The following is a 17,070-nucleotide window of genomic DNA, read 5'->3' as shown; positions in this document are numbered from 1 at the left end:
CTCAACACCACATAAAAATAAATAAATAAAATGAATATATTGTGTCCATCTACAACTAAAGAAAAATATTAAAAAAAAAAAAAAGCTATAGGTTCTTTGGAGGCTGAGGCAAGAAGAGTGAAAATTTGAGGGCAGTTTGGCAACTTAGTGAAGCCCTGTCTCAAAATAAAAAATAAAAAGGGCTGGGGATATAGCTCAGTGGTTAAAAAGTCCCTGTACTCAATCCCCAGAACCAGGAGTGAAAAAAAGGAAGGAGTTTACTTGAACCTTGGCAAGGTTATGCACACCCATAATTCTAGCTACTCAGGAGACTGAAACAGGAAAATCACTTGAGCCTAGGAGTTCTAGGCCAGCCTAGATAACACAGCAATAACCCATCTCAAAAAAAAAAAAAAAAATTTCGTCTGGGGTGTAGCTTAGTGGTAGAGTGCCTACACGCATGAGGCACTGGGTTCAATCCTCAGACCACATAAAAATAAATCAGTAAAATAAAGGTATTGTGTCCATCCACAATATATATATATATAATTTGTGCTAGAGGTGTATGTATCTCAGTGATAAGAGTACATGCTTAGCATTAGAATGTGCAGGGTCCTGGGTTCAATCCCCAGCACACACACAAACACAAAATTAATTAATTAAAAAACAGATTTTTAAAAAGTTAACTATAGGGTTAGGGTTGTGGCTTAGCGGTAGAGAGTTCACCTAGCACATTCGAGGCCTTGGGTTCTATCCTCAGCACCACATGTAAATAAATAAAATAAAGGTATTGTGTCCAACTACAACTAAAAAAGAAATATTAAAAAAAAAATTAACTATAGCTGGATATGGTGGCTCACACTGGTAATCCCAGCAACTCCAACTCAGGATGCTGACGCAGGAGGATCACAAATTCAAGGCCTGCCTTAACAATTTAGCCAGACCTCAGAAACTCAGCAAGACCTTGTCTCAAAATAAAAAATGAAAAGGGGCACCATGGCGCAGATGGCTTAGGAAGCTGAGGCAGGAGGATAGAAAGTTCAAAGCCAGCCTCAGCAACTAAGAAACTCAGTGAGACCTTGTCTTTAAATAAAATACCAAAAAAAAAAAAAAAAAAAAAAAAAGGCAGAGGATGTGCCTCAGTGGTTAAGTGCCCCTGGGTTCAATCCCTCATACCAAAACAAAAAATGAGAGGGGATGCTAGGGATATTACTCAGTGGTAAAGCTCCCCTGTGTTTAATCCCCAGAATCAAGAACAAACAAACAAAAGTTAACTACAGGTATTGAGTTGTTTTTATATTCCAAATGCTTTATATACACAGAAATTATTTACAGTTATGTATGTTCTCATTGACATTTTCCCCCCAGTACTGGGATTGAACTCAGGGCCTGATGCGCTGAGTTACATACATCCTCAGCCCTTTTCTTTTTTCTTTTTTTTTTTTTTTGAGGGGGTAAGGTACTAGGGATTGAACTCAGGGGCACTGGACCACTGAACCACATTCCCAGACCAGGGTCTTACTGAGTTGCTTAGTGCCTCGCTTTTGCTGAGGCTGGCTTTAAACTTACGATCCTCCTGCCTCAGCCTCCCAAGCTGTTGGGATTACAGGTGTGTGCCACTGTGCCCAGCCCTTTTCATTTTTTAATTTGAGACAGGGTCTTGCTAAATTGCCCATGCTGTCCTCAAACTTTCCATTCTTTAGCCTTAGTATCCTAGGTCATCTCCTGCCATAGTGTCCTAGGTCACTGAGATTACAGGGATGAGCTACTGCACCCAGTTCCAATACAGTTTTGGAACACTTCCATCACATCAATAAGACGCACCACCTTGTGCTAGTTAAAATCACTTGGGCTTAGTTACAAACAACCTCCATTTCTACCCAAACCCAAGGCAACCATTAATTTACTTTTTTGCGTAGATTTGCCTTTTCTGGATATATTTCATGTAAATAGAGCCATACAATATGTGGTCTTTTGTGTCTGACTTCTTTCACTAAGCATAATTTTTTTTTAAGATTCATTCATGTTGTTGCATGCGTAAGTATTTCCTTCCTTTTTATTGTTGAATAATGTCCCATTATGGTACTGATTGACGTTTGGGTTGTTTCTACCTTTTGGCTATTATGAACAGAGCTGTATGAACATTTATGAACAAGTGAACCTATGTTTGCCTTTTTCTTGAATAGATAACTTAGAGTGGAATAATTGCTTGGTTGTATAGTAAATTTATGTTTATCTTTTTAAAAAACTCCCAGGCACAGTGGCGCATGTTTGTAATCCCAGTGGCTCAGGAGGCTGAGACAGGAGGATCAAGAGTTCAAAGCCAGCCTCAGCAAAAGCCAGGTGCTAAGCAACTCAGTGAGACCCTGTCTCTAAATAAAATACAAAATAAGGTTGGGGATGTGGCTCAGTGGCCCAGTACCCCTGAGTTCAATACCTGGTACAAAAAAAAAACTACCAAACTGTTTTCTAAAGTGACCATACAATTTTACATTCCCATTAATATATGAGTATTTCCATTTCTCCACAAACTTGCCAACATTTGTTATTGTCTATCTTTCTGATTATAACCATTCTAGTGGGTGTGAAGTAGTATCTCATTGTGTTCTTAATTTGCATTTCCCTAATGACTAATGATGTTGAGCATCTTTTATGTTCTTATTAGCCATTCATATATCCTCTTTGGGGAAATGTCTATTCAAATCTTTTGTCCAGTCTTTAATTGGGATGTTTGTTTGAATTATTATTATTCAGTTGTAAGAGTTCTTTATATAATTCTGGGTACAAGTGCTTTACTAGATATAGGCTTTATAAATATTTTCGTTCTGTGGTTTATCTTTTTACTTTCTTTATAGTGTCTTTTGAAGCATGAGAGTTTTTAATTTATGAATTGATGAAATTCAATTTGTCAATTTATTTTATGAATTGTGCTTTTGTACTTTGACTTAATATGGTCATATTTCTAATCTGCCTCCAAAGTTTATCCAGAACTCAGCATTTACCTTCACCTCCATACCTCCACCCTGGTCCCAGCCATCTGTAGCCTGTATAGGATAATTGCCATAGTCTCCTAATTGTCTGCTTCTGCCTTTGCCCTCTGCAGTCTCCTCAACACAGCAGAGTGATTCTTTAATATTAGAAGCCAGATCATGTTACTCCTCTTCTTCAAACCATCAAAAGACTTCCCAGCTCATTTTGGAGAGAAGCCAAGTCCTTTTAACAGCCTACAGAGGATCCCCCCATCTACTCCCACCCCTGAGTATTTCCTCCCACAGCTCTCTCCTCCAGTTCTCTGTTCTCCCCCATCTGACTGGCTTGCTGCCTCAGCTCCTTCAGGGACTTGCTGTAAGGTTGCTTCCTCGTTGAGGTCCTCCCTGATCACCAGTGTTTTTGCTTTATCATTCTGTGGTTCAAGTCTCCCAATTAGCACGTTGGTTTCCTGAGTGCAGGGGTTGTGTTCACCACTATCCTTAGCGCTTAGGACAGTCCCAACTCTTAGTACGCGGTCACTAATACCTGAATGAATCAGCATTACTTAGTTTCAACCACATAATGAACTTCTGCAGTTGGCATTATTGCTGTCCCCATTTTATAATTGAGAAAGTCAAGGTGAAAGGATGTCAGAAAACTTGGAATGAGTAGTGGACCTGAGGATATATGTTGAATAAAAGAGTGAAGAATGAAGCTGGGCATGGTGTCATATGCCTGTGATCCTAGCCACTTGGAAGGCTGAGACAGGAGGATTGAGAGTTCAAAGCCAGCCTCAGCAACTTAGCGAGGCCCTAAGCAATTTAGTGAGACCTTGTCTCAAAAGAAAATATAAAAAAGGGATGGGGAGGTGGCCCAGTGGTTAAGCACCTCTGTGTTCAATCCCTCCTACCAAAAAAAAAAAAAAAACTGGATGATCTGAATAGCAACAGGAAGGACCATGCTTGCATTGCAATGATGCCTTTTGACCTTCCCCTCAGGAGTCAGTCACACCCAACCCTCACTGTGGCACTAGCTGCTAGAAGTAAACACTCTTCCCAGGTGCTTTGGAAGGCTCCAGCTGCCAGAAAGGAAGTCGTGATAATAAGCCCCAGGAACTCACTGATACACCCTGATCTGCTCAGCCTGGTTCAATGGGGAGGAGTCTTCAGCAGCCAGTTCAATTTCTGTAAATTAAGACAATTCAGACAAGATGAAATATAAGTGCAAATATAAAAATGCTTAGAGGCAGGCATACACATACCCACAAATTCTCTGAATTCCAAGCATTAACAAAATATCATTTCACTTCTAGCTCTGATGTATTCTCCCTGCTTCGCAGAGGATGACTCAATGTTACAGCCAAGAGCTCAAAAAGCCTTGGTGAGCGGAAACAACAAGGTGCCCTAAGGACCATTGCTACATCACATTCATTCCTTTATCCTTTGCTTCCACCAGCTGTTCTATCTGTATTGTTTATTTTTTTAATCTCTAAAATATCTTCCTCTCAAGGCCAACTCTTATCCATTATTTAACATTGGATTCAAATTCTACCCATTCATGCATTTTTATTTAAAGACTTTTAATAAGCACCTATTTTACACTGGCCCTGGAAATACAGAGACAATTCTCTCTCTCCACTTGAACAATTACAGATACCTCAAACTCCAAAAAAACAAACTCCTTGGTTCTTCCCCAATCTCATCCACCTCAGTGTTCCCCATTCTCAGTAAAATCACCAGAATCCATCCAACCACCCAGTCTTTCTGGATTCTTTTCCCTTGCAGCCTACATCCAATCTTTTCTTAAAAAATTAGGTGAGCGCTCTACCGCTGAGCTTCACAAGCCCAGCCCCCCTTTTCTTTCTTTCTTTCTTTTTTTTTTTTTTTTTTTTTGTTACCTACCGGGTATTGAACTCAGGGGCACTAGAGCACTGAGCCACATCCGCAGCCGTATTTTGTATTTTATTTAGAGACAGTGTCTCACTGAGTTGCTTAGCGCCTCACTTTTGCTGAGGCTGACTTTGAACTCTTGATCCTCCTGTCTCAGCCTCCTGAGCTGCTGGGATTATAGGCATGCACCACTGCCCCTTGGGGCAACACATCCAATCTTATCAGTTTCACTTTCAGAACTATGTCCTGAAACCTTATCTTACCTCCACCATCACCACTGTTCCACTCTAAGCCACCATCACCTCCCACCTGGACCCCTAAAAACATTCCTCTAACAGGATCCCCCGCTGCTGTCTGCTCTGGCCTTTCCCAATCTGTTCTCAAAGTTGCTGCCAGAGCTCTCTCTCTGAAAGACTAATCGGATGAATTCCCTGCTCCATTGAAAACACTTAAAAAGCTTCCTGTGCCTTCACCGGGAATTCCAAGTCCCTTGTCTTAGCCTCTAAGGCCTTTAGTGATTTGGCCCCTGCCCAATCTCCACCCCCTCCTGCTCCATTCTTCCTTTGCTCTCTGGCTGAAGCCATGTTGATTCATTCTGTTTTCTTTCTTCCTTTTTGGGAGGTGCCAGGGATCTATCCTAGGCCAGTGCTCTCCCACAGAATTATATCCGCAGCCCTTGTTCTGTTTTTCTAAAACACTTCTTGAAAGAGCTATGCTTTCTCCTGCCTCAGGACCTTTACACCAGTCAAGCCACTTTCTCACAGAAGCCTCTCTGACTCCCCATCCTAATCTGGGTCCTGCAGGCAGTCCTGTGCTGTTCTCTCTGCACTCTGCAGTTTTCCTGTAAAGTCTCTGTGGGAATTGTAATTACATATGTGTTTAAGATTTCCTGGACCAAGTGTGTTTTCCCACCAGATTAAGCACTCTATGAGTAGGGACTTTGTTGTTTCACCATTGAATCCAGCACCTTGTACAATGCCTGATTCATGATAAGTCCTCAGTAAATATTCCTGAAATATTATCTGTGAAAGTAATAAACAATGAAGCTCGATGGGTTGCAGTTTATGTAGTAGTTAAGCAGTTAGGCTCTGGAGTCATACAGATCTAAATTTAAATCTAGGTTGTTCTCTTCCTAGCTGTGTCACTTCTTACAGTGAGTTGGTTGGCCTCTCTGAACCTTAGTCTTTTTTTTTTTAAAGAGAGATGAGAGAGAGTGGGGGGGGGGAGAGGGAGAGAGAGAAAGAGAATTTTTTAATATTTATTTTTTAGTTTTCGGCGGACACAACATTGTTGTTTGTATGTGGGCTGAGGATCGAACCCGGTCGGCGCACTACCGCTTGAGCCACATCCCCAGCCCTGAACCTTAGTCTTCATTTATAAAAGGAGATAATAATACAAGCTACTGTACAGGGTTTGTAGGGGAATTGAATTTTAACAATGCACATACAATTCTTGTTGCATTTAAGTGCTTAGTAATGCTGTAAGGTAGTATATACTTATTAATGCTAGTGTATTAGAGCAGTAATAGGTACATACCATGTGTTTGTTGATTGTAAATCTTTAGGACTACATAGAAGCTCAAATGGGGTGGGAGGAACTGCAGAGAAGGCCCTGAAAATGTGCTAGAGAGAGGAGGCCGGAGAGGGCAAAGTCTGAAGAAAGGTCTGGGACAGAAGGTCTTTGTGGAAGACTGAGGAGTACCTCAGTTTAAAGTACAGTTCAGGTCCCGAATGAATGACTCATTATCTTTTTATTTGTTTGTTTTAAACATGTTGTGACTTGGGCTGGAGATGTGGCTCAAGCAGTAGCGCGCTCGCCTGGCATGCGTGCGGTCCGGGTTCGATCCTCAGCACCACATACAAACAAAGATGCTGTGTCCGCCGAAAACTAAAAAATAAATATTAAAAAATTCTCTCTCTCTATCATGAAGAAGTAGAATTGGTGTGGTGATGCAAGTCCCTCTCTTCTTAGTTCAAGTGGTTGCGGGATGGGAAGTCCTTCTGGAAGCTGGCTAGGAACAAAAGGAAGGACCACTGAGGAGCAGGCAGTGGAGATTTTGAGACCGAGCCCCATCCATAACTGCTTATGATGGTCAGATTTTACTTCTGCCTCAGGGTCACATCAAACAAGTATTGAGTCCCTACTTTGGGTCAAGCGTGTTGGTGCATGCTTGTAATCCCAGCAGCTGAGGCAGGAGGATCATGAGTTCAAAAACACAAAATAGGGCTGGGGATATGTGGCTCAGTGGTCGAGTGTCATTGGGTTTAATCCTTGTTACTCCCTCCACCAAAAAAAAAAAAAAAAAAAAGATTACAGTCTGGTGGAGAAGACAGAAGAGGAACCATACCATAATTATGATGTCAATTTGCATTTCATTTCTCCACTGCAACCTGGATGATTTTCTTGGTATTTTTCCCATATTCCTACTTGAACAGCTGAAGAAGCAAGAATAATTTCAGCACAGTGCTATGGTTACTGGACCAACAACACAGCTGGATGTGAGACTGGTGGAAGGTGGGGGAGGAAAGGGCTAAGAAGGGACCCCTAAAGGACTTGGATGAGGTATTCCAGGAAGGGTGTTCTGGTAGAGACTAAGAAACGCAACTGTGGAATGAGGTGTTTCCTACCTCTGATACCTATTTATGAAAAAAGTATATTTCAGAGACAAAAGAACTAAAAACTATGGTTAAAATAGGGAACATCACCACCTAGAAAAATCACTGCTAACCTTTTGGTGTATGTCCTTGCCAGTGCTCCTCTAATTTTAAAACTCATACAAGAAAGCATAGACTGCAAGTCTGGATTGGGGTTTGAGATTCTGCACTTTAGAGCTCCCTGGGAACACAGACACTAAATGTTTGGATAGGTCTAATTTAGGTTGTTAGTTTTTCAGTATTATGAATGACACTGCAGTGAATTTTTGCTAATAGATTTTTAAAATATTTGTCCAACTGATTCCCTCATGTAAATTCCTAAAGTGTATTGCTGGGTCAATAATAAAAACATATTCTAAGGCTTTTTTGTGGGGTGGGTAAGTACTGGGGATTGATCTCAGGGGCATTTGACCACTCAACCATATCCCCAGCCTTATTATTATTATTATTATTATTTTAAATTTTATTTAAAGACAAGGTCTCACTGAGTTGCTTAGTGTCTTGCTTTGGCTAAGGCTGGCTTTGAACTCCCAAGCCTCCTGCCTTGGCCTTCCAAGCCACAGGAATTACAGGTGTTTGCCACCAAGCTCTGCTACCTTAAGGCTTTTGATAGAATTGCAAATTTTCAGCCCACACACCAGTAATCCCAGCTGGAAGGCTGAGACAGGAGAATTGGGAGTTTGAAGCCAGCTTCAGCAATGGTGAGTTGCTAAGCAACTCAGTGAGACCCTGTCTCTAAATAAAATACAATTTGGGGCTGGAGATATGGCTCAGTGACCAGTACCCTCACACACATAAAAAAAAAAAAAAATTGCAAATTTTCTTCCAAAAAAGGTAGAATCAGTTTTTCTTCTTCCCACTAGTAATATATGAATACCTAATTCCCTACACCAATGCTGATATATAACTTTTGCCTTTAATTTTTTTTTTTTTTTTTCGTTTTGCAGAACTGGGGATTGAACCCAATGCCTTTGCCTGCCAGGCAAGTGGTCTACTACTAAGTCACATTCTCAGCCCTTGTTATTTTGAGATAGGGTCTCTCCAGCCCAGACTGGCCTGGAATTTGTAATCTTCCTGTCTCTGCCTCCTGAACTGCTGGGATTACAGGTGTGTAACACCATTCTTGGCAAGTGCAGTTTACTTTTGACCAGAAAATGTAAACATTTTTAGACTCCATTTTTTATTTCAACACATATTCTTCAGATATGTTACTCAACTTTTTTGAGATACAGTAAGAATCTGCAATCAAGGAGCTGGGGGTGTAGAGTATTTGCCTGAGTTTGAATACCAGCACCACCAAAAACAAACAAACCAAAACCCCCCAAAAAACTGCAATCAAAATTGAGGGAAGGGAGCCAGGTGCAGTGGCGCATGTCTGTGATCCCAGTGGCTTGGGAGGTTGAGGCAGGAGGCTTGTGAGTTCAAAGTTGGCCTCAGCAAAAGCGAGGCACTAAGACCCTGTCTCCAAATAAAATACAAAAAATAGGCTGGAGATGTGGCTCAGTGGCTGAGGGCCCCTAAATTCAATCCCTGGTACCACTGCACTCCCCGCCCCCCCCCAAAAAAAAAAAAAAAGATAATGATGAAGACTAGCTGTGTCAAGTAATAAAACAAAGCCAAAGAAGTTAAATTAGCAGTTCTGGCTTAGACTGAAGACACAGATGAGTGAAACAGACTCCACAGCCTAGGAGTATACTCTGTACATATAATAACTTCATATGTGATTTTTAAATTTATTTATTTATTAGTTTTTTATTGTTTATTTTATTTTATGTATTTATTTATTTATTTTGGTATTGGGGATTGAATGCAGGGGTACTCTACCACTGAGCTCCATCCTCAGAACTTATTATTATTTTGAGACAGCTTCTCACTAAGTTGCCCAGAATGGCCTCAAAGTTAACAATCTTCCTACCTCACCCTCCCAAGTAGCTGGGATTACAGATATGCACCACTGCCACTGCAATGGGCTTCTCACAGATTATTTAAAGCATTTTCTTTTTGTAGTCCGGATCAAATCTAGGACCTCGTGCATGCTAGGCCAGTGCTCTACCATTGAGCTATATCCCCAGCTTGTCATGGTATATTTAAATGAAAAGGCTATTTGCAGAAAGACATGAACAATGATTCTAGTGATGTAAAGGTTATGTGCATGTTTGCATATTCATAGAAAAGGTTCATAAAGGCATGGACTAAATGGTGAATAGTTTTTCTCACCAGGAAGTTGGGGGGTAGGAAGAGAATGGAGACTTTTAACACTTATCCCCTTATTCTATTCAAGTATTTCTTGCTTTAAAAACAATTAATATTAATATTAATTGTATGATTATAAAAATTTGATTAATTTGAAATTAAAGTAATATTAACTATTTACAGAGAATTCAGAAAACAAAACAAACAAATCTGTCCTTAAAACTCTTTCACTAGGCAGAGAACCTTAGAGTTAGGCAGACTAAGAGTAATTACTACCTGCTCCTGCTGGGCATACTATAATCCCAGTGACTTGGGAGGCAGCTGAGGCAGGAGGATTGCAAGATCAAGGCCAGCCTCAGCAATTTTGCAAGGCCCTAAGCAATTTACTGAGACCCTGTCTCAAAATAAAAAATAAAAAGGGCTGGGGATATGGCTCAGTGGTAAAGCATCCCTGGGTTCAATCCCTAGTACCAAAGGAAAAGTGATACCAACTCCACCAAATTCTGGTTGGAACCACTGAGTAGCTTTCTAACCCATATGTAAAGCCTCCCCACCAATCAATGCTGACTTTATCCTTCTAGCTGCTCAGGTCTAAACTGTGGGGTCAACCTTGATTCCTTTTTCTCATCCAATCCATCAGTTATTCCTCTCAGCTTTGCCTTCAAGATAATAAAATCTGGCCTCTCACACCTGGACTTCTATACTCTCGAACCTCTCCCTTGCTACTCATTCCCTTGCTCAGTGTCACAGCCACACCAGCCTTATCAGGCATGTTCCTGCCCAGTGCCTTTGCTTTAGTTGACCCTTCTGTCTGGATGCGTGTGTGGTACTAGGGATTGAAGTCGGGGTGCTTAATCACTGAGACATATCCCCAGCTCTTTTTAAAATTTTGAGACAGTGTCTTGCTAAGTTTAGGGCGTTGGTAAATTGCTGAGGCTGGCTTTGAACTCATCATCCTCCTGCCTCGGCCTTCTGAGCTGCTGGGATTATAGATGTGCTCCACTGGGCCCAGCCCATAGCCCATCTTTAAAAAAAAAATTTTTTGTAGTTGTAATCCTAATTCTCACTAGCTATTATTTGTTGAATGAGTTGATTTTTCCTTTCTATTAAAATATTTTCTTCTCCTCAGGACATTGTCTTGGTCATGACTGCCCTGAGAGGAGTATTGCCACAGCTGCTATGTTGAGAATGGGTTGGCCTGAGCAGGGCTGTGGGCAGGCAGACCAGGGAGGTGACATGACAGAAGTCCAGATGCCTTTGTTTATTTTTATGTGGTGCTGAGGATCGAACCTAGTGCCTCATGCATGCTAGGCAAGCACTCTGCCACTGAGCTATAGCCCCAGCCCCTCAAATCCCATCTTTTCAATGAGGCTTCCCCTTACTACCCCACGTTCCTGGTCCTTCTTATTGTACCCTGCCCCACTCCCCAATACCATGGCACTTATCACCATTTAACAAACTATAAATACATTTATATATATATTTTTTCCCCCTTTCTTTTTGGCGGTGCTGGGGATTGAACCCAGGGCCTTGTGAATGCGGAGCAAGCACTCTACCAACTGAACTATATCCCCTACCCTTACTTTTTTTTTTCTTGTGGCACTGGGGACTGAACCAAGGGCCTTGTGCGTGTGAGGCAAGTCCTCTACCAACTGAGCTATATCCCCAGCCCTATTTGCTATTTTTCATATGTATCATGTTTCCTAATTTTAGACTATGCATGCCCCAAGGACAGCAGTCTGTTCAGTTCACCGATGTTATTTGTTTCAAGTACCCAGAGGGTGACTGCCACATGGCAAATGCTCATTAGCTATTATTGGTTGAATGAGTTGATGAAACAAATTTTTCCTTTCTATTAAAATATTTTCTTCTCCTCAGGACATTGTCTTGGTCATGACTGCCCTGAGAGAAGTACTGCCATAGCTGCTATGTTGAGAATGGGTTGGCCCGGCAGGGCTGTGGGCAGGCAGACCAGGGAGGTGACATGACACCAGTCCAGGTAAGAGGGTGGCTTAAGACAGAAAGAGTAGAAATATTGACAGTTGAAGAGGTGCCAAGTGGAGGCCAAATGACAGGGTTTGACCTGAGTTGAATGTAAAGGTAAGGAAGAGATGTCTGTTAGGAAAGCTGGCTGGCTGGGATGCCCAACTCTGTGATGGGGGGCCCTGGTGAGGGAAGTGGTCTGGAGATAGGGATGGTCTAAGAGGGCAGGAGAAGGAGGGCTGACACTGGGTGATGGAAAAGGGTCTCTGGAGCAGGTATCAGTGGGTAATGGTCCCAACTCTGGTGTTCCTCTGCCTGTGGTCTCTTGACAGTAACTCCACTTGAGCATGTTGCCTCACCTGTGAAGGGGAAAGAGGAGTCTATTCTACCCTTGGGTTAGCAATCAGTCCATAAAGCACTTAGCCCAGAGCCTGCCTGGGGTGTTCTGAATACTGATGTGTCTCAAGTGAAAATTTCATATTTATCCTTTACCTGAAGATGTTTAATGTCTTTTTTTTTTTTTGGTGGTGTTGGGGGAGTGCTGGGGATTGAACCCAAGGCTTCATGCATGCTGGGTAAAGCACTCTATCATTGAACCAAACCTAAAGTTTTCACACTTTTATGTATCAAATTTAATGAATCATGTAATGATGGTGTCTTTTCCTTGAATGAATAGAAATATGCCAAGCACTGAACTAGGTGCTATGGATACCAAGAAGGGACCTGGTGTCAAGTCTCCATCACTCACAGCCCCCAGGAGACAGTTACCAATACCAGAATGTGGCGAGGGCCACCATGAACTTAGGATGTTAGAGAGGTACTTCACTTGTCTGGGGCACCTGCATCCCTTTAAGTCAAAGCAGTCCCCTTAGAGGACCCCCTGACTCCACCCAGCTCACTTTCTAGGCCAGTGTCTCTGCCTCAGTCACATTGTACTTCCTGAGTTTGGTGTTTGATTTCTTCCATGCTTCTGAGCCTTTGCACAGGTTATGTCCTCTGTTCGGAACATTTTACCCATTGTTTAAATCTAAGCACTACTCACCCTATGAAGCAGCCTGAATCCAGCTAATGTCACTTTCTCCAGGAAGCCTTGCCCAGGGTCAGGTACTGCCTTAGTATTCTCACGGTATCTCTGCTACAGGCCAATGGACTATGTCATGATGTTCTCTTTTAAGTATTACTGCTGACTTAGGAATTTCTCTTCCTCACTTGTTCTGGGTTTCTATCCCTGAATCCCTAGAAGTTCCATAATTTTATAGCCAGGAAGGACTTGTCTGATCACCAGTGGGGAGGCCATAGGGCTCAATCAGTAGATGTTGCTGTGTATTTAGGGGTCACATCACCTTACAGTTTTTGGCATCCAGTATCCACACTGCAAAAATTAGAAGAGTCCTCATTAACCAGTTTACCCATGATAGTGGTTGTTATTGTTGTATTGGGGATTGAACCCAGGGGTGCTTTAACATTGAGCTACATTGTAGTCCTTTTTATTTTTTTAAATTTTGAGACAGGGTCTCGCCAAGTTGCTGAGATTGGCCTCAAACTTGCAACCCTTCTGCCTCAGCCTCCCCAGCTGCTGGGATTATAGGCATGTGCCACCACACCCAGCATGGTCACAGGTTCTTATGCCATAGGGCCATCCCGCCCTTTAGGGGAGAAAGAAAGGAAGGAGGTGATTGTAGAGGGGGGATATGGCTCCTAGAAGGGGAAGCCCAGTATCCCCAATATGACAACCTACAGCATCCCAAGAGGAAGAGAGGTGAAGAGTGTACTCCCAATTCCAGGGTGCTTCCCAGGGTGGTTCAGGCCTGACTCTTGGTGGCTCCATTTTCAGTGCTGAAGAGACAGCCATGACAGGAGCCAGCCCTGTCACAAATACTCAGGATAGCTTCACTGTCCTCTCAAGAGCAGGCAATCTCCAGAACCCATGCTAGCTACTGACTTAGAGTCCAGATTCTTTGGATCCCAAAAGAGGTGAGATGGGAAGCCCAGTTTGTAAGAAATCTGATTATTCAAATTTATTACCATCAAGAATTATGCAATGATGCTGTAGTTTTTCTTAACAAATAGAAAACAGACTGTGTACAACAGTGAACTCTACAGCACTAGCATCCACAAGGTAAAAATGAATGTTTCATCCAACATTACCAACCCTGGATTGTTGATCTTGACTTAGCCTAGCTAGACCTGGGGACCTCGGCATCATGTCCCTTGGCTAAAACAGCTATGCACCCTTCCCCGCCCCCACTTACCTATCTAGATAGTGCTGCCCAGAGGAAGAGGCCCTCTCCCTGCCCCTCAGCAAGCTGAGATAATAAGATTGATTATAGTACCATTGATAGAAGTCCAGTAGTCTTGCCACATTGGTTTATGAGGGCATCTTGAAGGAGTGGAAAAGAGCAATTCTCAGGGGCTTTGAAAACAGCTGCAAACCAGGGAGGAAAATCATCTGGCCCCTGCTGAGGACAGATATGTGCTACCAGGCCCACTGGCCTGGACCTGAAGGGCCAGCCACGCCCCCGCTGGGCCCTGAGGTGTGTGGGGCGTGACACAGACCCTGACCTGTGCCATTTGCTTGGCCACGTGGCCAGACTCCACAGCCTACAAATACCAGCCCTACCGCAATGCTGGGGACAACAGCAAGGCTCTGCGAGCCCCTGGGTAGCCTCAGATGCACAGAGTCACTTCCCTCTTGGGGGTTTGAAGCAGAGGCCAGGGGATGACTCTCTGGTTTTCTCTTTCATTTCTTCTTCTTCCTTTTTTTTTTTTTTTTTTAATGGTTTTTTGTTTGTTTCTTTTTAACCTTTGCAAACACGATGGTGATGAGGAATGCCTTGCTAGGCTCCCTCAGACACGTCTGTGGTTGTGGGCTGTGAATGTTAAACACACACTGGAACAGACGACTGGGGATGTGTTTCCTATCGCCTCTCCCCGCCCACCACTGTCTGTGGGGCCTAAAAAAGACTCTTAAAGAAAAACAAAACAAAACCTAGAAGAAAAGAAAACAAAAAACAAAAAGCAAAACTGTGTTTCCCTGCATTTGGCTGGAACAGGATCTCCTCTGAAGGGCTGGAGGAGCAGCCCGACCTGTGCCACCTCCCGGGTCCATAGTCAAGCCTTGCTCAGGCTAGTGGTCCAGCTCCACATGAGGAAGGCAAGGCAAGTTCTGTCCTTTAGCAGTATAAGACCAAAGAAAAAAAAAAAAAGGGGGTCCAAAGTGAACTCAAAAAGGAAAAAAATGAGCCCCAAACCCCAAAATGGCCCATTCTGCAGTTAAGGATTTGCAAAAGGAAAAATCAGAGGGAAGAGGCTAGGATCCCTCAGTCTACCCCACCTAATGTATAAAAAGGAGGCTTTGCCCCCATCCCCACCCCATGAGAAGCATGAGAAACGCGGAGCTGAACAGAGAGCTTGAAGCAGGCTCCAGTTGGGCCTGGTGGACAGAGAGCCTGCCTGCCGGTCCGCCCACTAGCCCAGGGGTGTTCTGGACTCTGATTGGTGTGGCAATGTTCCTTAAATGCTGTGATCCCAGTGGACTGTGCTTTGCCGGCAACAGCATCCGTGCAGGAGGGCTGGACGATGGTCGGTATGGCTCAGAGGAGCTGGGTCCCCTCCACAGCCCCCTAGTGGGGGCAGCGGAGGAGAGGGGAGCAGTAGTTACGTTGCATAGTGGTCAAAGCTGCCGAGGTACTCCAGGGCCGCACGGTAGCACAGCTGGTACTGGTCCTGCCAGGACAGAGTGACTGGTCAGTGTAGGCAGTGCCAACAGATATCCCAAACCACAATGTTGAGAGGGCACTCACGCTGCAGCCCATGGCCTAGGGAATCAGTGTCTTCTGGCCAAGAGCAGGTGCTGTACCCTGAGAGTTGCCCTAGGTACTATCCAGGGGCCTAAAAGAGCCTCTCAAGGCTGTTCTACCTGTTTTACCTGCCACTCCAATCATGTTTATCTGCTTCTGTACCGTGCCGTGTCCAACCCTAACCAGAGACACACTACGAGTTCAGAGCTACTGAATAAAGGAACACATCTCACTCGTTTCTCCCCTGCACCTTAATCAGAACAGGCATTGGTACACATCTGTAGCACGAACAAACCCTTGTGCCCGTGTATGTCCAACTGCAGCCATAGCCTAGGGTCGCAGGGAGGGCTGTCAGGGAGACTTTAGCCCTGCACATTGGTCTACATACCTCTGTCTGCACCATTGCAGGACGCTGTGTGCGCAGGGTTTTCACAGTCTGGAACATGTCAACCACACCCTCGTAGCGCATGCGTTCCAGGACAATACTCAGAGTGATGAATACTCCCGTGCGACCCACACCAGCACTACTCAGAGAAGAGCCAGGTCAGAAATTCTGCTCACCTCTGGCAGTGGTATGCCAGGCTTTCAGGCCCACCCCCAGCCCTGATGGGGACAGCCCCACCTGCAGTGTACTGTGATGGGACCGTCCTGCCCAAACTGCTCCTTGGTCTTGTGCACTTGCCCGATGAAGTCTATGAAGCCCTCTCCTGTCTTGGGAACACCCTGCTCTGGCCAGTCTGTGAACTGGAACTGCCGGATTGTCCTCGACTGCCCATCCTGGGAGAGGTGGGCAAGGTACAGGGTTCAAGTTTGTGTCTTAGGCTACAGTCCCTCTGGGCCAGGTTGGGGGAGTACAATAACACAGGCATGCACCCTTGAAGTCATTACCCATGAAGCCACCCAGGAAGATAGGCGCACACTCCCAAACCTACACTCTCTTTTGATTCCTGTAGTTAAGGTATTGTGAGGGCAGCCCCTGCCCACATCTGCTCAGGCAGTGTGGTCCTTTCGTGTGAACAGATAGTCTCTAACCAATACTCACCCGAGCATCTGTGACTTTGAACTCACGCAGGATGTACTGGGGCATGTTGTACTCAGCCATCGGGTCGACAACAAAGTACTGGTAGCGAGCAGAACGCTCTGCTGGCCAGTACTGGTGGCACTTCTCCTGTGGACACAGGGCCCAGCCCCCATGATCAGGTGGGGAGGAAGGAGGAAGGGAGCATCAGGTTTCAGAGGATTGTAGGACAGGATGCCTCAGGTGGTGAGAAGGTGGGGTCTGAGGCTAATGCTGATGGAGGCTGGGGTATGAAAATCTCCTTGTTACATGGAGAGTAACAAAAGGGGTGTCTCTCCCAAGGGTGGCTGGGTCCTTAGGGGAAGGGGTGGGCTCACCCTGCCCATCTCCCGAAGTTTGGTCAGCATGACGATGATGGTGGAATTGTGCTCCCATAGCATGCGCCAGAAGTCCTCGGTGCTCTCTGCCAGAGGCCCCTGTGTAGCTATGTAGGCCTTCTGCTGTCTGGGTGGACATAACACTGAACATGCTGGAGGTGCTGCTGCCCCCAGTCTCCCCTGAGATTGCCTGGTATCTTGGGGCCC

At 44.3% G+C, this 17,070-nt stretch overlaps 1 protein-coding gene across 2 annotated transcripts in view; it reads right to left on the bottom strand.

The window, feature by feature from the left end:
- Positions 1-13,552: 13,552 nt before the first annotated feature.
- Positions 13,553-17,070, bottom strand: part of Ptprf (protein tyrosine phosphatase receptor type F) — an 83,498-nt gene continuing 79,980 nt past the window's right edge. For both annotated transcript variants that reach the window (XM_071617765.1, XM_027937270.2), the window contains 5 exons: positions 16,864-16,990; positions 16,511-16,636; positions 16,091-16,245; positions 15,857-15,992; positions 13,553-15,394 (listed from right to left, as the gene is read on the bottom strand). In XM_071617765.1, the coding sequence (XP_071473866.1) occupies positions 15,326-15,394; positions 15,857-15,992; positions 16,091-16,245; positions 16,511-16,636; positions 16,864-16,990 (613 nt within the window). In that variant the 3' untranslated portion in view covers positions 13,553-15,325. The remainder of the gene's footprint in view (positions 15,395-15,856; positions 15,993-16,090; positions 16,246-16,510; positions 16,637-16,863; positions 16,991-17,070) is intronic.

This window comes from Marmota flaviventris, chromosome 10, assembly GCF_047511675.1.
Source record: "Marmota flaviventris isolate mMarFla1 chromosome 10, mMarFla1.hap1, whole genome shotgun sequence".
Taxonomy (NCBI): Eukaryota; Metazoa; Chordata; class Mammalia; order Rodentia; family Sciuridae; genus Marmota; species Marmota flaviventris.
The sequence above is the reverse complement of the archived record's forward strand: the minus strand, read 5'-3'. Positions and strand labels throughout refer to the sequence as shown.